Source organism: Trifolium pratense, linkage group LG3 (assembly GCF_020283565.1).
Source record: "Trifolium pratense cultivar HEN17-A07 linkage group LG3, ARS_RC_1.1, whole genome shotgun sequence".
NCBI lineage: Eukaryota > Viridiplantae > Streptophyta > Magnoliopsida > Fabales > Fabaceae > Trifolium > Trifolium pratense.
Genome location: NC_060061.1, coordinates 3,107,650 through 3,134,072, shown reverse-complemented (window position 1 = coordinate 3,134,072; position 26,423 = coordinate 3,107,650). Strand labels below are relative to the sequence as shown.

Sequence of the window (26,423 nt, the reverse complement as noted above, 5' to 3'; positions counted from 1 at the left end):
TTATTGAATGAACGTGGGATATGAAGATCATAAACTATTTGCATGATAAGAGAAGTTGTAATTACATTGAACACAGAGTCGATGCAAATTTCTAATATCTAACTTCACTTTCGTGCATCTGAAGGCACCTTGGGGGATTCAGAAGTATGTGAGTTGTCTCCAGTAGTTTGCATTGGTGAGGGGGAAAGAGTTAAATCAAGAGTGCTTCTTCCTTCGAAAGCTTGCCACCTTTGGAGAGCTTCTGGTAATGTCATATCAAAGTTGATTCCATATATGTCATCAACATCTTGTTCTGAGGGCTTCCACACTTCAACAAGAGATGATAATACATTCACTGCATGACTCATGTCGGGACGTTGATGAGGCTCCCTTGCACTACAATGTCCTGCCAACTCAGCAACTGTATTGATGCTTGCATAGGTTTCTTCATCAACCTCAATTGTTTGGTCAATGATTGTTTGGAACGAACTCTTATTCAATAACATCCTACGGAACCATGTAACAAGGTGGATATTCTCTTCTGGTTGGGTATCATCGAGAGCTTTCCTTCCTGTTATTATCTCCATCAGAATCACACCAAAACTATACACATCGGCCTTTGTTGTTAGTCTTCCGGTGACTGCATTATTATATATTATAATGTTAATCAATGCTTTTGAAACTTCAATAATAAACGACAAAACAAAATATTATAAAATGACAACCACTAATCATCCTAACAATAATCGAGAAATGAACCTCAAATTTATTGACAAGGTGATCTGTTTTAATATTATTTGCATAATCAACTTATGAACAACGCATGGCCACAATGACAATTATTTACATACTCTGGTGCCATATAAATGTTTAAAAGACAAGTATAAATGTTTACCAGCATACTCCGGTGCCATATATCCAAAAGTTCCAGCAAGTCTAGTTTGAAATGAAAGTTTTCCTTCGGGAGCAAGCCGCACCAATCCAAAGTCAGATACTTTAGCCCGCATATCATCTCCAAGCAAAATGTTGGATGGTTTGAGATCCCTGTGGATAAAAATTTGTTGGGTAAACCCATGAAGATATTCTACAGCCCTAGCAACATCTAAGGCAATACTAAGCCTTGTCTTCCATTCTAGTGGTTTTATCCCTTCCTCTTTCCAATTGAACAAATGTCTGCTCAAAGCACCTTGAGGCATGTACTCGTAAACCAAAAGTCTTTCATCTCCATCTAAGCAATACCCTAATAGTGAAACCAAATGTTTGTGTCGAACTTTTGTAAGAACTGCAATCTCCGACGTGAATTCATTCGGTCCTTTCTCATCCCCCATTCCTGATTGCATCCTTTTCACCGCAATTTGTGTCCCATCGTGCAATTCCCCTTTGTAAACAGTGCCAAAACCACCCTTCCCGACTATTTTTTCCTCACAAAAATTATATGTAACTTGTCTCAAAACTTGAATTGAAATCACCATGTTACTAGCTTCATAAACATTACCAGTGGTACTCAATACACCACTTACTTCACCATTGCTAACAACACTTACCTTCACATCATTCTCATCCCATTGATATTTATGATGTACCTTTATAGCATCAGGATGTTTACCCATCCTCGTATGAATCCTAAACCTTTTTCCAAACTTAATAATTAATAGTGCCCCAATACAAAGTAAAATGACAATTCCCAAAATAATTCCGACAATGACACTGACACCATTACTTTTGTTACCACTACCTCCCAACCCAAGGTTATCACTAGTACTGGGTTTATCCTTTCCAATGTCGGGATTTCCACCTAATTTAAGAACAACACCTTCAGAAAATGATGGCACACGACCATACAAGTGATTATTGGAAACATCAAATTCTTGTAGAAGAGGCATACTAGTAAGTTGGTTTGGTATGGTACCTGTGAGACTATTGTTTGCAAAGAGTAATTTTGTTAAAGATGAAAGACTGGCAAAATTTGGAGAAATATGACCAGTTAATCTCATGTTTTGAAAGTTAATAACTGAAATATTTCCATCAGCACAAACTATACCAACCCATTTATTAGCACAAGGATCATTACCTTGCCAATTTTCAGCGAACTCAAGAGGATAACCCAAAGGTTCAATAACTAATAGCAAAACATTCACAAGAGGACTACATGGTTGCCCTGGAACATTTGTGCAAAACTGATTTCTACTCCCGACCATATTATTATCAACTTCAACTCCATTTCTAAATTTGGGAGGTGAACCTTGAAGATAATTGTTTGTTAATTTCACAAGTCCCAAGTTTGGAAGATTAACTAAAGAAGGTGGAACAACACCGGTCAACTGGTTATCTCTTAAATTTATATCAGACAGTTGATCAAGGCGTGACACATCAGGTATAGGTCCGGTAAATGAATTGTCATTAACCCATATTTTTTTCAAAGATGTCATGTTTTGTAACACATCTAGGGTACCCGTGAGCTTATTATTGCTATTTTGTCCATTCACCAAAAGAAACTCTATTGAACTGCTAGAAAGACTTGCAGGCAATACACCTTCTAAATAATTACTAGATAATTCCAAAAAAACCAACCCGGAAAGGGGACCATCTCTGCCAAAAATATCAGGAATAGTCCCATTAATGCCAGCATTATGAGCACTAAAATATCGGAGTGCAACACAGTCTCTTAGAGAATTAGGAATTTGCCACAGAGACAATGGGTTGTCATCAATATTGACTTCTTGCAAATTTCTCATTCCCGTGAAGAAATTGCTAGGAATAGAGGTGAATTGGTTGTCGTGGATTATAAGCCTTTGTAAGGATTTCGAGAGGTAAGGGAATGGACCTGTGAGGCCATTGCTTTGACACTCGAAACGTTGCAAAGCTGTCAGCTTCACAAGTTCTTTTGGGAGAATGCCTTGAAGGGTTTGGTTCGCTAATTTAATATCAGTGACACGATTTCTTGAGTCGCAATTGATGTTCTTCCATTTACATACATTAGGATCTGTCCATTGGAGTACAATTGGAGCACTTATGCTGTTCTTCAAAATATTCATTACCACTTCATCTTGACACCTTGTTGGGATAACGAAAACATAAAACATCAAAACCAAAACAAAATTGAATGAGCCTCCAAAACTCAATTCAACTTTTACCATTATCTGTGTGCCTCTGAAAAATGTTATGAGAATAATAAAACTAAGTATTGAGTGTGAGGAAAAAATAGAGAATCCCCCACAACAGGGTTTAAGATGGGAGACGATCACATTGCATTTGTTAAGGATGGATGATGATGATAAGGAGGAGGAACCCCCCAATGGAAAAAAAATGAATTTTGGAGAGAGAAAAACTTGTTTTGTATTTTGTTAAGGGGAGAAGATGGTGCAACGAGGAGAGAGAGAAAGAAGTTCAAAATTGGTTTTTCTGTTTAGGACAGAGAAAAAATGGTTGGGTGGTGTGAACTCCTCCTCCCTCTACTTTGGAGGTTTTACGGATCAATGACTTACAATGTATGTTCAATTTTGTTTTTACATATTGACACACATGTAACAATATTTACGGTGAGTTGTATTTTCCGTTGAAACACAAAAGTTAGACAAAGATTGTGTAATCTTTTGCTTTTTTCATGCGTGAGGATTTCATTTCATCAATTTGACGTACGAAAATAATATTTTTATCACAACCATACCCTAGAATTCAAATTGATATGATTACATTAATTAAAGATGACAATGTGTGCTATATTGCTAAAAATAAATATATTTTTTAATGATATTCAAAATGATTAGTGTTCGAAGAAAAATATTCTGCATTGTATTTAAAACAATTTAAAATAAAACAAGACTATTTTATATAGAGAAAATAAATGACGTTCTAGTTATCGTTTTTGTGAGAACTAAAGCCATATATATATTTTTAGACTATTTTATAAAGAGAAAATAAATGATGTTGTAATTATAACTAGTTTGGACACTCATGTATATAAAATTCAAACCAAAGCTTACATTCATAAAAATATAATAATTTTAGACTTCAATGTACAAATATATATATGTAATTATTTCCTTAGTAATTATTTTATTTTGCTGCAAAAATATGATGAAAATATTTTTTATTTTTGTTTGTAAATCGTTAAGTTAAACTATCAAGACGAATCTGTTCAAACGGAAGAGAGTAATCTCTTATAGTATGAAGAACCTAATCAAGACCGTTTAAAAAGTAAAACAACTGATATCATAATCTTAGCCCTCACATCTTAATTATTTGTGTAAAAAGTTTTGATAAAAATATCAAAGGTAATTTGATCTAAATGAAGAGGTTAATGTTAATCACTTATGGTGTGAATAAATAAATCAAGTGAGCATAAAAAGTAAAACAATTGAGATCACGATCTTTATGCTTCAATCTTAATTATTTTTTTGTAAAAATTTCAATTAAAATATTCAAAGAAATTTGTTCTAACAAAAGATGATAATCTCTTACGGTGTGAAAAACTAAATCAAGTTCATGTAAAAAATAAAATAATTTATCTAACTGAAGAGATTAGGTCTCGCGTCTTAATTATTTTTTGTAAAATTTCAATTAAAATTTCAAGAGGGATTTATTTGATCTAACTGAAGAGAATAATTTGTTACGGTATGAAAAACTAAATCAAACCCTTATACAAAGCAAATAAATTTGGACAATAATATTAAGCCTCACATCTTAATCTCATTTTTTTTTTAAATGATCAATTAAAATATCCAAATAGATTCGACCTTAAGGAAGAGAGCAATATGTCAGAGCTTGAAAAACTAAATAAAGCCCATGTAATAATTAAATCAATTGAGATAATAACCTTATCTCTTACATCTTAATTATTTTTGAAAAAAAATCAATTAAATTATCCGGAGAAGTTTCTTCTAACGAAAGAGGTTAATCTCTTATAGTAAAAAAAACAATCAACTCAATGTAAAAAGTAAATGAATCGATAACACAATTTTAGGCCCCACATCTTAATTATTTTATGTGAAAAAATTCAATTAAAATATTTAAAGAGATATGACCAAATGGAAGAAGATATTTTCTTATAGTGTGAATAACTAAATAAAGCCCGTGTCAAAAGTGAGCAATTGTGACTACAACGTCGGGCCTTAAATCTTAATTATTTTTTAAAAAGGTCAAGTAAAATATCGAAAGGGATTTAATCTACAATCGATTTGCGAGTTTTTGTCTTTCTTTACCCATATCTTGTTGAAAAAGAAAAAAAAAGATACTTGTTGAAAAAGAAAAAAAATAAGATGCTCACATAAAAAATATAAAAAGATTATATATACTAAAAAAAAAGACGATGCTTTTATATATAATATAATATATATAATATAAGTTTTTGTCTTCCTTTACCCATATCTTGTTGAAAAAGAAAAAAAATAAGATACTTGTTGAAAAAAAAAAAAAGATACTCACATAAAAAATATAAAAAGATTATATATACTCAAAAAAAAAAGACGATGCTTTTATATATTATATATATATGTAATATATAATATAATAAAACACTACGAATTAATTAACAACTTACAAACCCTTTCTTTCTTCCTTTCTTCGTGTTCCCATCTTCTTAGATCGCAATCGCAATCGCAATAATCCCAAACCCAAACAAACCCTAACCCTAGCTATTCCAATTCATCTACTCAATCATGGTTGCTACTACGCTTGTCAGCTCTGCCGGTGGCATGTTGGCTATGCTTAACGAGTCTCATCTAGCCCTAAAGCTTCACGCTCTTTACAACCTCAACAATCATGTCGACAATTTCTGGCCAGAGATCTCTCCCAGTGTTCCTCTCATGTAATCTTTTCCTTTTTCATTCTCGATCTTTCTGAAATTCTTAGTTTTTTCAATTTGCCTTTTTAGATTATTCAAATTCAATTGGTTCACTCTTTTTAGTTTTTTTTTAGTAGATTTTCAATTGCTTCAATTGTTATAGTAAATTTTTTGATTTCAATTAGGTTTTAGTACTCAAATTCTACAATTCAGTGTATAGTATTGAAAGCACGTGTTTTCAATCAAGACGATTTATATTACACTTACACTATGAAGTTTTTGTTTTTCTTATTCTAGGGTTCTTACCGTTAATGGATTTATACTACAATATGCGTTTCATGGTTCTCCCTTAGCTTACTTAATTAAATTAGTTTTTTTTTGTGTGCAAACAGAGAGAGTTTGTATGAAGATGAGGAGTTTGATCCGCACCAAAGGCAACTTGCCGCACTACTACTATCAAAGGTATTGCTTTTCTGCTAAATATTCTATTGAAAATTGTTTGACGCTGTTTTTGCATATGGAGTCTCTTTCTACGAATCAGCATTGACTTTGGTTCTTTCATCTTCAAGGCCATATGTTTTTTGATATCCATAAATTGTTATTCTTAGATGCTGGAGTTGGTATCATGGTTTGTGTTTTGGTATCTGATTGTTTCACTCCTTAATCTTAGGTCTTCTATTACTTGGGTGAGCTGAATGACTCACTATCCTATGCCCTTGGAGCTGGTCCTCTGTTTGATGTTTCAGAGGATTCCGACTATGTCCATACTCTTCTAGGTGAGAATTGTTATTTGGTTTTATTTTATTTCATTTAAAGTCTTATACAGAACTTGCATTGGTAATATTTGTTCTGTTGGTATTACTTGTTACTGGTTTTATTCTTTTCAGTATAATGAACTGCAAAACAATGTCACTTATATATATTAATTTTGTGCTACAATGGAATTCATAATTTGTTGCGCTTGACATTTTATCAAATCTTCTTATACTTGCAGCTAAAGCTATAGATGAGTATGCTAGTTTCAAGTCTAAGTCAGGGGAGTCAAATGACGAATCCATCAAAGTGGACCCTAGATTGGAAGCAATCGTTGAGAGACTGTTGGATAAGTATGTATGAGCCATATTTATTCTTATGTTTTTTTTGTATCCAAGTGTCTTTTAAGACTTTGAGTTTACTCAATTTTTGTTGCCTTTTCTCAATCCAGGTGTATAGCGGATGGAAAATACCAACAAGCTATGGGAACTGCTATTGAATGCAGAAGATTGGATAAACTTGAGGAAGCAATCACAAAGAGTGACAATGTTCAAGGAACATTATCATACTGCATTCATGTCTCTCACTCCTTTGTTAATCTTAGAGAATACAGACAAGAGGTAAGGGGAATGATGATATTATATTTATATTGAAGTCCTCCTATATACCAAATAATATCTAGTGAATCTTCCCTTCCTTTTTCATCCCTTCAATTTTAGTAATCGAGTTATATGCTATCAATTTTTATTTTTATTTTTATTTTTTATTTATGATTTTAATCATCTTTTAGACATTTCTCTGGGGGTTGATACTTAATAGGACTCTTAAATCTTTATCAGCCGTTGTTCTCCAGTGAGACAAATGTTTGTACTGCTGGACAGATTTATCCCTTTGAGAAGGTGGAAGATCTTATAAATAAATATACTATATAAAGTTGGAATTGAAAATATCGTAGATTTTTTTTTTTGGTACTTGATGTGTGGCATATCTCAACTTGCAAAATGTGATTTAAAGACTTTCTTAACAATGGTGATATTACTTTTTGTTCAGGTTCTCCGTCTCCTTGTTAAAGTATTTCAAAAGCTTCCTTCACCAGATTATCTGAGCATTTGTCAGTGTCTTATGTTCTTGGACGAGCCAGAGGGTGTTGCGAGCATATTGGAAACACTTTTACGTTCTGAAAACAAAGATGATGCTCTTTTGGCACTTCAAATAGCCTTTGATTTGGTAGAGAATGAGCATCAAGCTTTTCTTCTAAATGTTATAGATCGCCTTGCATTGCCAAAGTCTCAACTTTCAGAACCCGTAGAGCCAACACCCAGTGATGCAGATTCTACTCAGAATGCTGGTGTGAATGGACCAGATGATGTTCCAATGACAGAGGGTGAATCGGCTTCTGCTGTCAATGTGCCTGAGGATCCAAGTGAAAAGTTGTATGCTGAGAGGTTAAACAAAATAAAGGGAATTTTGTCTGGGGAAACTTCAATACAGCTGACTCTGCAGTTCCTTTACAGTCATAACAAGTAAGACCTTTTCTTTAATAAAATTTTATTAGATCATAATTTCTTTGTTGGTACTTGGTAGTATGTTGGTTCTTATACTGATTGGATGTAATTTGCATTCAGATCTGACCTCCTTATTCTAAAGACCATAAAGCAGTCCGTGGAGATGAGAAATAGTGTTTGCCACAGTGCTACCATTTACTCCAATGCAATAATGCATGCTGGAACAACTGTGGATACTTTCCTGAGGGAAAATTTGGTCAGTTATTATTGCATAGTTTTTGTTTCCCCCCTCTTCCCTGTAATTTTCCAATTTTATGATTTTTTCCCTTGAAAATTATAGGATTGGTTGAGCAGAGCTACTAATTGGGCCAAATTCAGTGCAACAGCTGGTCTTGGTGTTATCCATAGAGGTCATTTGCAGCAGGGGAGGTCACTGATGGCACCCTACTTGCCTCAGGGTGGGACTGGTGGTGGTGGTAGTCCATACTCAGAAGGTGGTGCTCTCTATGCCCTTGGTCTGATTCATGCCAACCATGGAGAGGGCATCAAACAATTCCTCCGTGATAGCTTGCGCAGTACTACTGTTGAGGTGCTCATCAATATTCATCATCATCTGTTAAAAAAAAAATCTATTGCTATATCTAATGTGTTGTTTATGGCCAGGTCATTCAACATGGTGCATGTCTAGGTCTTGGATTGGCATCCTTAGGAACTGCTGATGAGGATATTTATGAAGAAATAAAAAATGTTCTCTATACTGATAGTGCTGTTGCTGGCGAAGCTGCTGGTATCAGTATGGGCTTACTCATGGTTGGAACAGGCAGTGATAAGGCAAATGAAATGCTCACTTATGCACACGAGACACAACATGAAAAGATTATAAGGTAATGGTGTTTCACTTGGCAATCTGTTAAGCCATGTTTTCTCTTGCTCTGATATTTACGGTTTTTAAATGTTTCAGAGGGTTAGCACTGGGAATTGCTCTTACAGTTTACGGAAGAGAAGAAGAAGCTGACACTTTAATTGAGCAGATGACTCGAGATCAGGATCCAATATTACGTTATGGTGGCATGTATGCCCTGGCTTTGGCATATAGGGGAACAGCAAACAATAAGGCCATTCGTCAATTACTTCACTTTGCTGTGTCTGATGTGAGTGATGATGTTAGGAGGACTGCAGTCCTAGCATTAGGTTTTGTGTTGTACTCTGATCCAGAGCAGGTTAGTTCTGTCTTTTTCTTTTTTATTTCCCCTTGTCCTGAGTTGCTTTTCTGTGTCTGTAGTCTGTTTTGGTTGATTTTGTTGAGATTTTTAACGTTACTTTCCTACACTGCAGACTCCACGAATTGTTTCCCTCCTATCAGAATCTTACAATCCACATGTTCGTTATGGAGCTGCTCTTGCTGTGGGTATTTCCTGTGCGGGTACTGGTCTCAGTGAGGCCATATCTTTGCTGGAGCCTTTAACATCGGATGTTGTTGATTTTGTTCGTCAGGGTGCCCTCATAGCAATGGCTATGGTCATGGTTCAGATTAGTGAAGCTAGTGATTCACGTGTTGGAACTTTCAGGTAAGGAAAGTCCATTATTTTGATGTTGAAGCAATACATTTTATTGATTTCTGACATGCCTCGTATTCTAGGCGACAACTGGAGAAAATTATCCTAGACAAGCACGAGGATACCATGAGTAAGATGGGAGCAATTTTGGCCTCTGGAATCCTTGATGCCGGCGGAAGAAACGTGACCATAAGACTACTTTCCAAGACAAAGCATGATAAAATTACTGCAGTGGTTGGTCTTGCGGTTTTCAGCCAGTTTTGGTATTGGTATCCTCTTATCTACTTCATAAGCTTGGCTTTCTCACCAACGGCTCTTATCGGTCTGAACTATGATCTGAAATCTCCAAAGTTTGAATTCTTGTCACATGCAAAACCTTCACTTTTTGAATACCCTAAGCCTACTACTGTTCCCACCACTGCTTCAACTGTGAAACTTCCGACAGCTGTTTTGTCGACATCAGCTAAGGCCAAAGCTAGGGCTAGTAAAAAAGCTGAAGAACAGAAGGCTAATGCTGAAGTTGCATCTGGTCCTGACTCTACATCAGCTGCTGGAAAAGGCAAGTCTTCCGGTGAAAAGGATGGAGAAGCCATGCAGGTGATGCATATATTGGTTTTTTTTAGATGTCTTGTCTCGTTTTTCTAAATCAATGAATGTTACCCTTTATGTGCCTATTAGAGGAATAGAAAATTGAGAGAGGAAAATGGCGGGGTTAAACAAGGATGTCTTACTCTTAGTTTATTTATTTATTGTGAAGTTTGTTTATTACAGTTTGTTAGATCCATCCATGACTTGTTACATCGCATGTATGTTTATGTTAAAAGTATTTTGATTTCTATGTGCAATTTAATAACATTTCAAAACTTTGTTGTTTAAAGGTTGATAGCCCAGCGGAGAAGAAATCTGAGCCCGAGCCTTCTTTCGAGTTCCTAACAAATCCAGCAAGAGTGGTTCCTGCCCAGGAGAAATTCATTAAGTTTCTACAGGACAGCAGATATGTTCCTGTAAAGTTGGCACCTTCAGGGTTCGTGCTTCTTAAAGACTTACGTCCCACTGAGCCTGAAGTTCTCGCCATCACTGACACACCTGCATCGACGACATCAACTGCTGGTGGATCGGGACCAGGATTGCAGAGTTCTTCATCAGCAATGGCAGTGGATGAGGAACCTCAACCTCCTCAACCATTTGAGTACACCTCATAAATTTGATTCTTATTCTCAAAGTTCAAATATTCGTCAAGGTGCTTAGAAAATTGGTTCTCTTGAGAGAGTAGCTTCATGAATGAACTGTTCGAGTCACCACTCTTGATCTTGATCTTGATCTATTGCCCACTTAGTCAAATTCCAGGGCGTGAATTTCTATATGTTTTTCAAAGTGGGGCATAGAAGCCCGTTTGGTTTAATGCGTTTTTATCATATCACATTTGTTTTTGAAGAACTTGTCTAACTTATGACCACTAAATGGGGCCAAGGTTTCTGTAGTAGACTGTAGAGTAGTGATTCTGTTGAGGATTTTCATTTAAAATGCAGCAACTCTTTTATGTTTACAATTTATAGTTCGTAATCACGATTCTCTGAACTGAAATTAATTGTTTGTATCTCCCATTTGTGAAGTTGTGCTATCACTGAAGGAACTGGGTTAGATTTATGTTTTAACCAAAATCATTTAAAATCAACGTATAAAAAACTGAACTAAAACTGTACTGTTGATTGTAATTCATTAAGTTTTTCTAACTTCCTCTTATTTTTTAGTTAATAAATCGGCAGTTTTAGAATTAACTACTCCCTGAAAATTACTTTTTATATAATAGAACGTTAGTCATATGAACTTAAAAATAACTTTTGTTTATATTTTGTCAAGAAGAGAATAATAGTCACAATGTAGCTCTTCTGATCTTTCAAGCACCGCTTGGTTCATTGGAAGAATTCGAGTTTAATTTTTTTGTAGGGACAGTTTTTTTTTTATCAAATTTTATTTATGTCGTGGCCTAGATATATGTGTTCTTTTTAATATCTGAACAAGATAATTAATATTTTTTTTTGAAATAAGACTGTTACTGTGTGTTCAGCATGATCAAGCAGACTTCCTTCTTGAATGCTTATGATGTTATGAGTGAACATTACCATTTATAAACTTATTACCTTGCAGAATTTTTATAAAACCCACTTAAGGTCATAAAAAAAACTTAGCTCGAATTTTAGATTGCTAATTAAGACCCTTTTCTAAAAATTGGAGGTCATGAAAAAAGTCCTTAATTTTTAAATAACGTTACTGTAGGATGGAAATTATCAATAGTATATATGTGAAGAACAACACAAATAAGGATTTTCTAATTATACATATAAAACAACAATTGAAGCACAAGACGAACACGAGTTACTATTTATTTATTAAATTAGTTTAGTAAACGATACACTGATCATGTACTACAAACTACAAAGTGCAACACAAGTTATTTATGATTATGTGTTCCAGGAAGCTTCTCCTTAATTTTATCAATTATTCCTTTCTTGTGATGATTCTTCTTCTCCCCTTCACCACCGGTGACAACATCGTCAGTAGTATTAACGGTAGCAGCAGTGTCAGCAGCGGTGCAGGTTGTATCGTAACAATAATCTGCACCTATGACTTGTGTGCTACCACCACCGTCAGCAACGTCGGTGGTGGTAGTATCGATAATTTCCCTACGAATTAAATCATTGTTGCTTATAGGAACAGCACCATACTGGTTCTGAAAATTTTCCATTCTCTTTTACTTCTTTTATTCAAAACCTTAATCGGTTTATAATTTATATGCATGCATGTGGCAATAAATAAATAATGTTTTTGAAACATAACATATCCAAAACATCATTTGTTAACTGCCTTGTCATTGTAGTTCCTACCAAGTGTTGACAAGTATCACCAGAGATTGCTTCTGAAGTTGCCACGTGTGACTACCATGTCATACATACTCATCTGAAACATCTTTAAATAGTGAATATTTTGATATATATTATTATTTGGACATGTACGAATACACCAGTGAAATGTAGAATTCTAATAGAATTTCAAATAATTATAATTTTTTATTTATTAATCACTGTAGCATAATTACAAAACACATGTTTGGAGGTATAGGAAGAGGGGGCCCCCTTTTGTAGAGGCACTAAAGAAGGGTGAACAAGTAGCAGTGGGTGTTGTGTTGGATTAGATTGCACCCCAACAAACCTATAACCATGTGCAGGAGAAGATAGGATAGAGGCCGTACCTTGTTCCATCTTCAAAATCTATATTACATAAAGTCCAACATATGTTATCCAAACAAAAATATGTACTCCTACATTCTTCATTTTTCATTAGTATTTTTTTTTTAAGATTTTTGCGTAGGATCATGTCAATCTTTTCTGTATTGTTCCAATTTCGGAGACATCTGAAAGTATTTTTTTAAGGTTGATGTTCGAAGTATGTCAGACACTAAATATTAACCCTTTGTCAAACCATAGTTCGCGAAGTTTAACCTCTTCCGCTCGACTCAAACTAGTTGATTGGTTTGTGAAGGTTTGACATAGAAAAATAACATTATTTGTTTTTATTAAGAGATCTAATTTTTTTAATATAGTGACCACATTATTCACAATCTAAATTAAGTACCAACCTTTTCATCTGAAGATATATAAAAAAACAAAAAAAAAAAAAACTAATCAAATCTTACACGTGGCAATTTTACAAAAATAATAAGAAAGGCCCTTTCTAATAGGGAAGTGAGTATTGAGATGCATGAGAAAAATATTGAATTTACATAATTTTCCACATCCCTTTCCCTTGGGAAAATCTATACACAAGCTAGGGATGAAGAGTTATGAGGGGTATAAATTTACTCTTGAGATTGAAATCATCATGTCTAATCAAACTTGAGCTTGTTAGAAATGAACACTTCATACTTTGAGTATCAATCAAGAATCCTCATATACATATTGTTGCTCTCTGCATAATAACATGCTAAACTCAGTTGCATTTTGTCATGAGTTTACTATTGTGGTAGCAGTAGGCTTGGTCTCGAAAAACTTTGCAACTGCTTGATAAAGATTTTCTTCCTCGAAAGGTTTTGAGACATAACCATCCATCCCACATTTCAAACACTCTTCATATGTTGCGTGTATTACATCTGCTGTCATGGCCAATATAGGTAAATGGAACTCAATTTTCCCTTCACCACATTCACCATTCGTCTCCTCATTTGCCTTCCTCTCCATCTCGCGAATTCGACGAGTCGCTTCAAACCTGCAAAATGTTGTGATAATATTTAATAACACGATTTATTAAATCCTATGCATATATAACTTGTATAGTCAACAAGTTTCTATGTTAAAATGTCATTAAGCCTAGGTTGAATGCGCATAAGTTGCAAAAGTGTTCATTAAGACTATGTCTTCGAGTGCACCTTGTGTTTAAAAATGCTATGTTCAGTTTACAAAATTATCCCGAATTGCACCCACATATCAGTAAACTATGAGTCATACCCAGCAGTTTCATATAAAAGATGAACACAATTCAGATTATCTTCAAATAATGTAGAAAAAATATCAAATTTTAATATATACAATAATAATCTTATGGAGGGAAAGTGGGAACTAAAAATAATTGTTAGCGATTGATGCAAACGAACATACCCGTCCATTTCTGGCATTTGGATGTCCATGAAGCAAGCATCAAAATTGTGAGGGAATTGAAGCATTTCAAGAGCAGCTTTGCCACTATCTGCACACTTCACTTCAGCTCCAAAAATTTTCAATGCACCTGCAGCCACTCTCCGGTTCACTACATTGTCATCAACCACTAAAATTTTCTTTCCATAAAGAAGGCTTCGAACTGAAGTCGAACCGTTAGGCATCTCTTTTCCTAACTGTCTCTTCTTGCCTGTCCCTAAAACTTGCTGAAGACAAGCTCCCACCATACTGGCTCTAAGCGGCTTCATAATCACTGTATCGCTAAAACCCGCGGATTTAGCTTTATCGAATTCATTGTTACTAATATTCGTCGCAAGAAGGATCATTTGAGGCATCTTAAATATATGTCCATTCTGTTTCCAGTCCAGTTGCCGCACACTGAAGATCCCGTCATCTCCACAAACCCATGAATCTTTCTCAACAAAAATAATATCAGGCTGGAATAATCTACAACAACCAAATAATTTAACTCAGTGAATGAGCTCAAGTATTGAAACACACATGAACAAAAGCAATTCTTCAAAGAATTTAATTTTGATACACTGTTGGTGTAAAGAGTTTTACACTGTCAACTAATCATATGTGAGACTTCAAAAGTAGTTATGATTAAAGTCTGATTAAAAAAAAGTTATGGTTAAAATCAAACGTTTTCAATAATCTGAAAGTTATGATTCATTGACTGTGTTAATTATTTTTACATGGCAAGTGTATATGGATGTAATCCTTCAAAACACCATAAGTTTTCATTTAATGTTTACATAGACACGAAATAATGTATAAATCATCAATTAAAACAAAGGGAAATTAAAAACTTACCCTGTGGTCGAAGAACCATTTTTCCCACATAAAGAAACAGCCTTATTGATGGCATTTGCGACTTTCGCTTGTATCCCAAGTCTCTTCAAATGGTATCTAGTCACAGCAGCTCTAACAGGTTTACCATCAACCACAACGGCTTTAAGCCCTCTAAAACTGGAAGGTAGATCTTCATATTTAAGCTTCTTCACCTCAGTTATTGGATTCTTCTTAAATATTCCAAAATCCGCAGTAAATGAAAAGGTGCTTCCAACCTGCGGCCGGCTTATAAAGTTTATCTGACCACCCATTAATTCTACCAGGCACTTACTGATACTCAAGCCAATGCCGGTACCACCGTAGTTTCTAGAAGTTGAGCTATCTGCCTGCACAAAAGGCATGAAAATCCTATCTTGAGCCGGGAAAGGAATTCCAATTCCAGTGTCTTCAACACAGACCATCAAGGTTACTTGCTCATAAGATTCATTAGATGCCACTTTTTTAGTCGAAGCATCGCAGAAGAATTCTTCATCGGCAATTAGATGGTTAAAATTATCCCAGTTGTTGCGTTCATCAGCTGCTTCAAATCCACTCAGGGTTTTAAGATTATAACCACCAGATATATGCCTGCCTTCTTCAGATCCTCCATTTCGAAAAGTCTCAAATTTTCCATTCACTGCAGACTTTCTATTTTCAGCTAAATGGACTTTAACAAATATATGTCCTCGCTCAGTGAACTGCAATATTTAGAAGTTAATCAGAAATGTGATCAGCAAGTACCTTGCGAAAAATTACTCAGAACAACAGCAAAAAAGGACTTAAAGGATTCAAATTTAGAACATTTCCTCACACGCAAAAAAAAGTAGAATTAAAATCCACTTACTTTAACGGAGTTGCCAACAAGATTTGTTACTATTTGTCTGAATCTCCCAGGATCTCCCATAACAATATCAGGAACTTTATCAGAAACAAACACCGCCAGCTATGAAAAGTGAAATGAAACAAAGGAAAATGAAGTTAGATCATCGATTAAAGAAAAGAAACTCAATTAAGAAATTCTGCAACTAGTGTTGGCTATCACAAATAGGTTGGTTGGCAACAATTAGGCATACCTCTAAACCTTTGTGTCTAGACTTCTCAGAAAAAAGAGAGAGGACATCATCGAGTATTGATCGAAGGTCAAACGGAACCGCTTCCAGCTCTAATTTTCCAGCTTCAATTTTAGCTCGGTCAAGCACTTCATTTATTAATGCTATCAAAGCCTTCCCACATGCTTGAGCTGTCTGAGCGTAGTCCCGTTGGGTGGAATTCAACTCGGTTCGTAGAAGCAGACCAAGCATTCCTACAGTGAAACGGCGTTTTAAGATAACATTGTTAATGTGTGTGTGAGAGAGAGAGAGAGAATATTCAAGTTACCTAAAATGCCATTCATTGGTGTTCTAATTTCATGAGAGACGGTAGCTAGAAACTGTCAAAAACAAAACAAAATTTCAGTTTTAATTATGGTTAAGCAATCCAAGGAAATATCAAGTCCTAACTGCCAACACGTTGAGAAAAGTACCTGTGACTTGGCAACATCAGCTGCTTCTGCTCGAACTTTCAGTTCTTGCATTTCATGGAAATCATCCTCTACTTTGACAATATGATTCCCAGCAGTGTATAAAATGTAACCGATTAATATAAGAATCACAAAGAATAGGAATGCTGTGCTAGCTGCTGTCCAATTTGGCGGTGCCTTCTGGTGATATCTGTTCAAAAGTTTAATCATAAGCATCTCTGCTGACAAAACGATGAAACTCGTTCGAGAAATGTACAATATATCCAGAACAGAAGAACCTACCTACATATCATTTTATGTTTCCTGTATGGATCTCCAAAATCAAGCTGACTTTCATGGACAAGAGAAACATCACCTTCTTCATATTGGTTGCCGTACATGATTAAGGGGTCAGTAGAGTTTGTGATATCATATACATTCACCAAAATTGCTTGATGACCAGCAAGTTGACCAAGTAAATTCTCCACGAGGGACTCGACATCAAAGGATCCTCCAACATATCTGCTTCCAATTAAAAAGCTCACTAAACACATCATTCTATTGAAAAGGTTTGCAGCAATCATAAAGCTTTGCAGAATAATGCACTAAGATTTTCAAACTAAACATAACCTTCATCCTCTAATTACACATATGAAACATAAATAAAAAACATTCTAAAATTAAAAAAAAACTGACAAGCCAAAAAGAAGCGAAACAAGGATAATACCCTGCGGTCGCTTTAATGAGCTCTTCTGTTGTTGGATTTGGAGGGAGCTTAGATTTGTAAACAGGAAATGTTAAAACCACACCAAGATGATGAGAACCCAACAACCTAAAAGGGCTAGTCAGGACAGCTTTCCCAGTAGCCCTAGCTCTCATAATGTTCTCTCGGTCCTCCTGCATTGCGCGAATGAGAAATTTCGGTAAAACTATATATCTACACATACAAAAAAGAAGACATAGCAATGGTTCAAAAGTACTGTTCTTTACCTCGCCAGACATCATATCAATAGACTCGAGGTAAGAGACGGTTTCTTGAGCAAATATGACTGGTGCATACTCATCCCTAATCGGTGAAGCCTCTCTTTCCATTGTCTTTATAACCACTCCATGTTGCTTCTCAAATTGTTCTCTTTCCGAGTTAACCACTCTTTGTGCATAGGCCACTCCACTCAGTAATGGCCTTTCAAATGCAGTCCTAGCCGTATATTCTGCAAAAGTTTCCTAAAGGGAAATGATACAGAAAAGTTAAAAAAACACACCAAAGATTAAGTCTTTTTCATTTCCAAATCAGAAATATCAAAACTTTGAAGCACAAACCTGGTCAATGGCAGAAGGGTTTCTGTAATAATGAAAAGTTGACACAAGGATGGCAAGAGCATGAACATGGTTGACACTAACACTGAATTGGTCTTGAAGCATTCTAGCCCTTTGATCACAAAGACTACCCAAAATCTCTTTCCTTCTAACTTTAGTATCCGCATCCATTAGGCTGTAGATGATATAACTTATCATAGCCATCAGAAGAATCCATAGAAAGAAAAGCTTCAGAAGCCAAGCTCTATGTGCTTGAATGAATGTGGATCTTTTGCTCCCATTTTGCTCTTGTAACTTTGAAGCCAAAGGGTGGTGGTGATTCTTCATCTTCAATAGAAGACCCATTATTACCAACACCAACCAACTAACACAAAATCTCTTTCTTTCTTCCTATTTCTCCGAAGTCCTCTTCTTCATACTATCTATGAAAAAGTCCCAAAAATACTAAATTACTTTTTATATATAGGAACTAGCTTACTTTGTTTAAAGTGGAAAGTAGTCCTAAAAACTAAGACACTTTTATAGAACAAAAAACCAAGTATAACATCATTACAGCATTGTTTTGCGTGATTCAAACCAAATCAACCATCTTAGAAACAAGAATCAAATCAAAAGCAAAACCAAGCATGATAGTAAATGATTAGGCAAATTCTTTCTTGTTTCTCTCTCTCTCTAACCTTCACACACTTAAGAATCAAAGACCATTTCAAAAATTACACAGAAAATGAGATGATAATAAAAAAATGAAAAGAAAAGAAAAGTGAGAGAATAGAGATAGAATTAAAAAGAAGGGAAATTGAGACAAGCATGGGTCTCAAAAGATGGAAAAACAGCTCAAATTCCAAAGAAGCACCTTCTCCTTTCTCCCAACAGCCAATATTTGTGTATTTTAAGGAATTAAAAATTGTAGAGAGTTCTAATCATGCTCTATAAGCGTGAAACAAGTCTTTGCTTAAGGACAAACAAGAGCACGTTCACACTTTTATTTCTTACATATTTTAATCAAAAAAACCAAAACATTGACCAAACAAAAAAAAATAAAACACCATACTAAACCATACACATAACAAAAACACAGCGAAGCACACACACAACCCAATGAGTAAAAGACAATGAAAGAGGGTTGTTGAAACAATATTAGAGAAACAATGTTTACCTGTATAGGAAAGAGAAGATGGCTTGTTCAATGAACAGAACACAGTTGAAAACCAAATTGGTTGGTTCGTCTTGATCTGCTTCTTTTCTCTCTCTCTTTCACTTTCTGTATTGTTTTTGTTTTTATATTACTACCTTTTTATATGTGCTTTGTTACTTTATTACTTTTCTAAGCACAAAACATAACTAAAACTAATTCGATTTTCTCTGATACTGTTGTTGTTGTTATTGTTATTGTTGTCTCCTTCTACTTCACACACTAGTCAAGTCAAGACTCAAGACCTTTCAACTCCCTCTTTCACCCCAATGCTCAAGTTAGCAACTTTTTTCAACAAGCACGTTAAGGAAGAAGATTTAATGAAAAATGAACTGACCCAGTTGAGTTAATGTTTCTAACTTAGGAACATGAATGTAAAAATTGAAACTTTTTTCACATTCTAGCAACTTTCTCATGTGGGTCTTTTTCAGTTGTTGATTATTGTTAGTGTTTTGTTGAACTTTTTTGTTTGTGTTCCAACGTTAAACAATTTTAGAACAGAGGAGAGAGAGAGAGAGAGAGAGAAAAAAAAATCGCAATCACAAATCTGAAAGATAGTGACTTGCGACAATGCTCGGATCTTATTCTCATGTGAAATACCCGTAATGTCCACGCTTTTTGTATTTGGAATTCCTTAATTACCCTCAATGGATAAATCAAACATTAATTAATTTTGGATGTTTGTAGTGTTAATTAATTAATGTTGTGACTAGTCTTAAACTAATGTACCCTCCATAATTCATGTGTAGACCTCATTATGTTTTGTTACCTTTATTGTTGGTTAACAGTTAAATTAGTTATTTTTAATACAAACAGATTTTAAGCCTAAGAAAAAAGAAAAACTATAAAGCAACTAGTTAGAGTAGAATAATTCCGGTTTTCATGAAAGTAATTCAGTTGGTAAGTACGTCACATTTTATATGTAGTTATTTATGTTCGAATCGAACACTTTACTTATTCATTTTAAAAATGAAATTTTTAGACGCAAGATTAACTGACAAAAAAATAAAATAATAATTTTAATAACATCGGTTAAAGTCAATTGACTAATTTGACTCAGACAAAGTTCAAAACACCAGACAAACATTCTCACTATCAGACCTCATATTCACCTGAGCGTCTTCATAATAATTTGTTTCACGATATGAATGATAAATTTTGACCTCTTCTCAAATAAACTTTAAATCTTTCCCTAATTGTTTTCATGCTTTATTTAAACAAACATTGAATTTTAAACAGACACTATTTATCATTTTCTTATTTTTTTTTTACAAGAGACAAATTTTATACACAGTAATTTAAATCTCCGTGACTTCCTTGAAAATAAAATGGTTGAACTTTCTCTTCCTCATCCCCTTGTGTAATTGTGATAATTTCATTGTCTTTTGTTTTTAATCTTGAGTTATAGTTTCACTGTCTTAATTATTTCTACATACACTTTCTTCAGGTGTAAACATTATTACATCTTTAACAAAAAAATAAATGACTAGACCACACCAATCTAATCTAATCTAATTCTTAAAAGTAATAATTGCTACTCCCTCCGTCCCAATTTATTAACACAGTTGACTATTGTGCATTATTCACGCATGTTGCTTTAACTTATTTTTTTACTAATAAACAAAAATAAGTATTAGCATATAAGATGTTGTTTGATTCGTCTCGATGAGTATTTTTAAAATATCAAATTTTTATAATTTTTACTATTATACAATTAAAAATATTAATCGTCAAAGTTATGCATCAGCCTGCGTGAAACAGTCAATTGTGTCAATCAAATTGGGACGGACGGAGTATAAGTTAGTCTTCAAAGGTAAAGGGGAAAAAAGGAGTTTCTAAGTCTAGATTCCCCCATCAACTTAGTCATTATGTTACTTTGATATAATGTTCATATGGTAGGTTAGTTGAGCAAGTAGAATGTTATCATCACATATATGCAAACATTCACCTTGACATTGACACACAAGTGGTCACCACATCCATAGACAAATTTAGACAAGATTAAAATGGTTTTAAATGCCAAATAGAATGAGTAAAGGAAGTTGAGTAAACCAAATTAAGGATAAGTGGAAAAAACATCCTCATACGTTAGTTCATTTTCATTATAATTTCATTACAAAGCATATGTTTAGTTTAAATTCTAGAGAAGTCGGAATTCATTCTAATCATGTAAAATTGATTCTTGTATGTTTAGTGTCTCTAAAGTATAATTAATTTTATTTTCACATTCTACTTGAAGTTAAAAATTATAACTTCTAATTTTAAAATTGATTTTTATATTCATTATTAGTATTATTTAACATTTTGTTTTGGGTACATTATATTATTTAACATATTAACTCACTTTTATATAAATAAATAAATAAATATATCAAGACATAAATTATTTTAACTTCAACTCAATTTAATCATAATCAATTTATTTAAAATTCTAATTGTAGAACCAAACATACATTTAATATCAAAATGTTGAAGTGGTTGATAGAGGAAAGCAAACAATAATTTCTTTGATTGAATAAAAACTATATATCAACTATTCCTTCAAAGGGCTGCATGATTTAAAGGTGTGGATGATGTTAAATAAGAAGTCGATAAACACTTTTATGCTTTAATTTATTTTGTGATTTGGTGTGGTCCATCCTACATCAGACAACATTTGTTCAAGTTTTGCCTAAAAAGTGTTGACTCAATTTCCCCTTTAATTTCCATAGAAAGAAGACATTAAATAGTTTCACAGAGAGATAGAGATTCCTAACATATTCTATTTTTTTTTCAATTTTCCTTTTCCACTCTTCTTGTTGATTTTAATGTCTTTTGGCCGTTTTACTTCATTCTGATTTCCATTGCGAAATAAAAAAATTCTTTCGAAAAGTATATAATTTTGACTTATTAGAGGGGCTAGATTTAATTAAGAGGTAGGTCAGTAGGTGATCTCGGAAAATAGAGATTTTACATCTTTAATACAAACATTTGTTAACTTGGTTTATAAGTTATGCGATATAAAAGTCCAACTATTTATAAATATTGGTTTAAAATAGTAAAACAACCATTTTATAATATTTCAACCTAATTCCAACTAATTTTCTAGGAAAACGGAAGCTTTATAGACTTGGATTAAAAATAACTCAATTTTTGATCAAGTTTCAATCGCCCAACGAGCAAGAAGCGAGTTAGAAGTCAAAAGTCCAACTCAGGGTTGGTCAGCATGCGAGCATGGAGTGATTTCAAATAGAAATATATCATAGTTTTCTTCGCTAGGTTACCCACTCAAGTGACCATGGAGCGACCAATGTAAGAATGTCCCATGTTTGGAAATCAATGATTACTCGACGACCAAACACCTCGTTCGATGACCAAAAACGATTAAACGCAAATGTCTGATATGGGTTGGCTTTTCCCCTCCCGTGAAGAAGGATTGGTCGCCCAACAACCACACCATCGACCAACAAGGAAATGTTTTAAATTTATTATAAATAGCTTCCAAAAAAGAACTTAATATACACAAAAGAGAGAGAGTAAGGTCACTCTTAAATGAATATTGGGCCTAACTCATCCTTATAAAACCGGCTTGTAAGGTGATGATTGCCTCCAGTATACAAACACTTATTCAGGTCATCTCGCAGCTGATGTGGGACTTCTTAAACACCCCCTCACGCCCAGCACTATTGGTCTTGGTGCGTGGATATAAACAGTGGGTGACCCGATAGCGAAAACCTAATAACAAGTGGCCCAACAGATCGTGGAGGCTCTGATACCATCTTAAATGAGTATTGGGTCCAACTCATCCTTATAAAACCGGTTTATAAGGCGATAATTGTCTCTATTATATCAACATTTATTCAGGTCATCTCGCAACTGATGTGAGACTTCTTAACCTAAGATGCAATTCCACCATTAGAAAGTATAAGAGCTTGATTCCAAGTCCTTTGAACAATCTCCACTATAACCAGCTAAACTCTTTATTGTATCCTATTGATTTTAATGAGACATATTATTAGTAGACATCAAAGAGAAGTGTTAAAGAATATTTTGATCGATGTCAATGGTCTTACAACTTCCATTGAGTGTCTTAATCATTGAAATTAGTGGAACATGTAAGACATTTTAGACAATTCATATACTTATTATAATACTCTTGTATGAATGTAAAGAAGTCTTTAAATAGTACCATATATTGTTCTTTTTACAAAAGATAAGTCGTTTTTTAAATTTATTAAATAATAATAATTGATGAATATATTTAGCCTATAATAAATATATTAATCATTCAATAAATCTAAAAAATTATTTGTTATTTATATGAAAGAATATCATGAGATAGTATATATAACACAGAGTTTATACTTTATACACATTTATATTTGTGTCCATATATACACACACATGATGATGAACAAGGCACCAAAGCTGAAAGAGGGAGAAAAATCAACACGAGATGTGGTTTATCAAAAATATTGGATCAAACCTGTTTTATTAACCAAAGCAAATGTACCAAGTTCTTTTTAGGTTGAATGTACCAACAGTTTTATATGTTACTAAACAAAAATTTGTAGTTTTATATTGTCCAAAACCTATCTAGCATGTGGATCTAATAATACTCAATTACATTTTTATTTTAATACTAAATATTTTAATATACTCAAATCATGCATGTGGAAATTTCTTCTTTTTTTTCTCCCTTTTATTTATATATTAAAAAATGGATTAGGAGAGACACCTTCTTCGTGCAGTGTTAGATAGAACATCATGTTTATCAAAGATTTATTAAAATTTATGCATGTTTTTTAATTCTTTGAAATTGAAATCCTACCGGACCCAACCACAAATTCAAGTAGTAAACTGTTTTTATCATGAATGAATGACACAAGAGCTGGCCAAACAATGAGAGATTGGTATTTTTACCTAATAATGGTCATTTAATTAGTTTTTTTTTTTTACTATTTCTTTTTTTTGAAAAAATGTAAGATGGTGATTATATAGCTCCTTCACTGAGAGGAGGAACATATCTATCTGTCGTATTTTTTGTGTGGCATGCAAAATGTGTGAATTGTGGGGGCATATGATGGTAGTACAAATTTACCTCATAATAAAACCAAAAAAAAAAATGGTGTAGTACAAATAGACAAAGCCTCAGCAGTTTGTGAAACAAAAGTGTACATATGTTTTTATTTATTTACGTTGAATAAAAAAAATGATGAATGTGTCATATATTGCTGCTACCCATGCCTATGCCTATGCATATGCCAACATACTTTAGCAATCACATGGGGTAGGTACCTGATTCCAAATACGAACGATGACTTGTTCCACACCTTCTTTAAAGCCTTTCAATTCATTCTTTGAATTTGTTTTCAATTCTTGCATCATGCTCTCCTCCTGGACTGGTAGGTGTCATTCAATCAATCACTCATATATCACTATGACCCTCCCAGCCAAGGCAAGTAAAATGGAGTTTTCATCAATGTTTCTTCCACTTCTCGGAAGGAAACAAAGTGAAAATGAAGAAGGAAAATACAATTTACTCATTCCCGTTAATTTTGTCGCTAGCACCGGTTGAACTATACATGTGTCAATGTATCCAAGGGTTCACGTGTAAACTGGTTGTTACATGTGACAAAACTGATGGAAATGAGTAACTAATGCTTACAGTAAAAACGTAAGGAATCAAATTTATACATTTTAAACTTAAGAAAACAAATTGAAACTAAAATAAACATAAAGGATGAAACGCATAGTTAAGTTTTTTTTTTATTATTTCTATATTCCTATTTGTCTACCGTCTTACCCCAAATTTTGCTCACCTTTATTATCATATAAATTTTGATGGCATTTTTTGTGACATAGCTTGTTTGGTGACGGATAAAGTGTCCAAAGGATTACAAGTGTGAGGTTATCGGTTCAAGTTTCACCGTTGTCTTTTTTTCATAAATATTTCATTTTGTTTACATTTTTATTGTTAGTAACTTTTATGGAGGGTAAAGCTTGCTGATTATAGAGGTGAACATCAAGTGAGTTGGATGGAAAAATTCAAAAAATATGTTAACTGTCTTTTTAGGAGTTTAGTAAATATTACTACTATTATTTTTTCTATTATTATTATTATTACTAACAAAAAAAAAATCAAAAGTCAAAAAAGAATAGCAGCACCAATTGTTTCCATTTTTAATTTGTTTCCAATTCAAGCCAAATCTTTGTCAAGAATTTCTCCTTACCTTTTTTGTGTACTCAAACCCTAATCCTTTAGGTATATATAAATCATAGAATAGAAAAAGAAAAGAAAACAAAAACCACAGACAGAGCCGAAATTGAGAAACAACAAACAGAAAAAATAAGATAGCAGCACCACACAAAACCAAAAAAAACAAAGAAACTGAACCACAACAGAAGAAACAGCAAAGAGACAGAACCAATAAGCAAAACTGAGTAGGAAGAATCAGAACCAACGACGAATCCGACGAACCTCCGCGCGCGCACCGCCAGCTTCCTCCCGATCGGGACTCATCGCAGAGCTTGTTCTCTCTCGGTCAATATTCTTTCTCTCTTACGCTTTTTGATCTGTTTCTTCTGTTTTATTTTATTTTTTGTTTGGTTATATCATTTTAATGGATCTGTTAGTTTGTCAAGGGGCATAAAACTTGTATATTCCCACCCTTTTTTTTTGTTCACCCTTAGTAATTATAAATCAAAATGTGAAAAATACATTAATATGACGGGAAATATATATAATGAAAAATATTATAATTAATTATTTGATAGAAAACCGATAAAATATGACTTAAAAATGAAATAAATAGAAATTGTCTAATATATATAGAATAATATGAAATATATGTTAGTAAAAAAAATAAAAAATCAACCGTAATGTTTTGTTATATATAAAAGCAATTAAATTTGATTTAATACACACACAATGTTTCATTAAGGAATTCCAAATTTCCAATAATAAGAAAAAATAAGGTACAGTGTATATTACTGTATTAACCTATATGATACTCTTATTTAAGATTTAAAAGTGAAAATCATCTCACGGACAACCAAAACAACACCACTTTAATATTTAATAAGAATTATCATCATGTTGCTTCTGCTACCACCCCAAGTATCTATAATAAAGTAAATTGAGTTTTTTTTTTTTGTGTTCATTCCATAAGTTTTAAGTACTATGAATGAATGAAATTGCAATATTTCCTGCTTAACAAAAAAAATTGCAATATTTCTATCAAAAAAAAAAAAAATTGCAATATTCTTGTTTTTAAAGGTTATTCCATTTTTGTATAAAAAAAATTCTATTTTTCAAA

General features: G+C 33.6%; 3 protein-coding genes across 3 annotated transcripts; 1 reads left to right on the top strand and 2 right to left on the bottom strand.

The window, feature by feature from the left end:
* Nucleotides 1-86: 86 nt before the first annotated feature.
* LOC123918406 (receptor protein kinase TMK1-like) lies at nt 87-3,116 on the bottom strand. The gene is made up of 2 exons (XM_045970445.1): nt 875-3,116; nt 87-619 (listed from the first exon to the last, which is right to left on the bottom strand). The coding sequence occupies exons 1-2, from the start codon at nt 3,114-3,116 to the stop codon at nt 105-107; spliced, it is 2,757 nt and encodes a 918-aa protein (XP_045826401.1). The 3' UTR covers nt 87-104.
* Nucleotides 3,117-5,481: 2,365 nt separating this feature from the next.
* LOC123918405 (26S proteasome non-ATPase regulatory subunit 1 homolog A-like) lies at nt 5,482-11,159 on the top strand. Its single transcript, XM_045970444.1, has 13 exons — nt 5,482-5,785; nt 6,154-6,223; nt 6,432-6,537; nt 6,756-6,867; nt 6,966-7,134; nt 7,565-8,037; nt 8,140-8,275; nt 8,360-8,608; nt 8,683-8,903; nt 8,981-9,239; nt 9,355-9,587; nt 9,659-10,172; nt 10,454-11,159. Exons 1-13 carry the CDS (start codon nt 5,637-5,639, stop codon nt 10,775-10,777), a joined length of 3,015 nt encoding a protein of 1,004 aa, XP_045826400.1. The 5' UTR covers nt 5,482-5,636; the 3' UTR covers nt 10,778-11,159.
* Nucleotides 11,160-13,170: 2,011 nt separating this feature from the next.
* LOC123918404 (histidine kinase 4) lies at nt 13,171-19,694 on the bottom strand. The gene is made up of 12 exons (XM_045970443.1): nt 19,090-19,694; nt 17,937-18,355; nt 17,607-17,840; nt 17,344-17,513; nt 16,920-17,138; nt 16,641-16,827; nt 16,496-16,547; nt 16,192-16,421; nt 15,963-16,061; nt 15,101-15,816; nt 14,228-14,731; nt 13,171-13,838 (listed from the first exon to the last, which is right to left on the bottom strand). Exons 2-12 carry the CDS (start codon nt 18,276-18,278, stop codon nt 13,577-13,579), a joined length of 3,015 nt encoding a protein of 1,004 aa, XP_045826399.1. The 5' UTR covers nt 18,279-18,355; nt 19,090-19,694; the 3' UTR covers nt 13,171-13,576.
* Between the last annotated feature and the right edge of the window lie 6,729 nt (nt 19,695-26,423).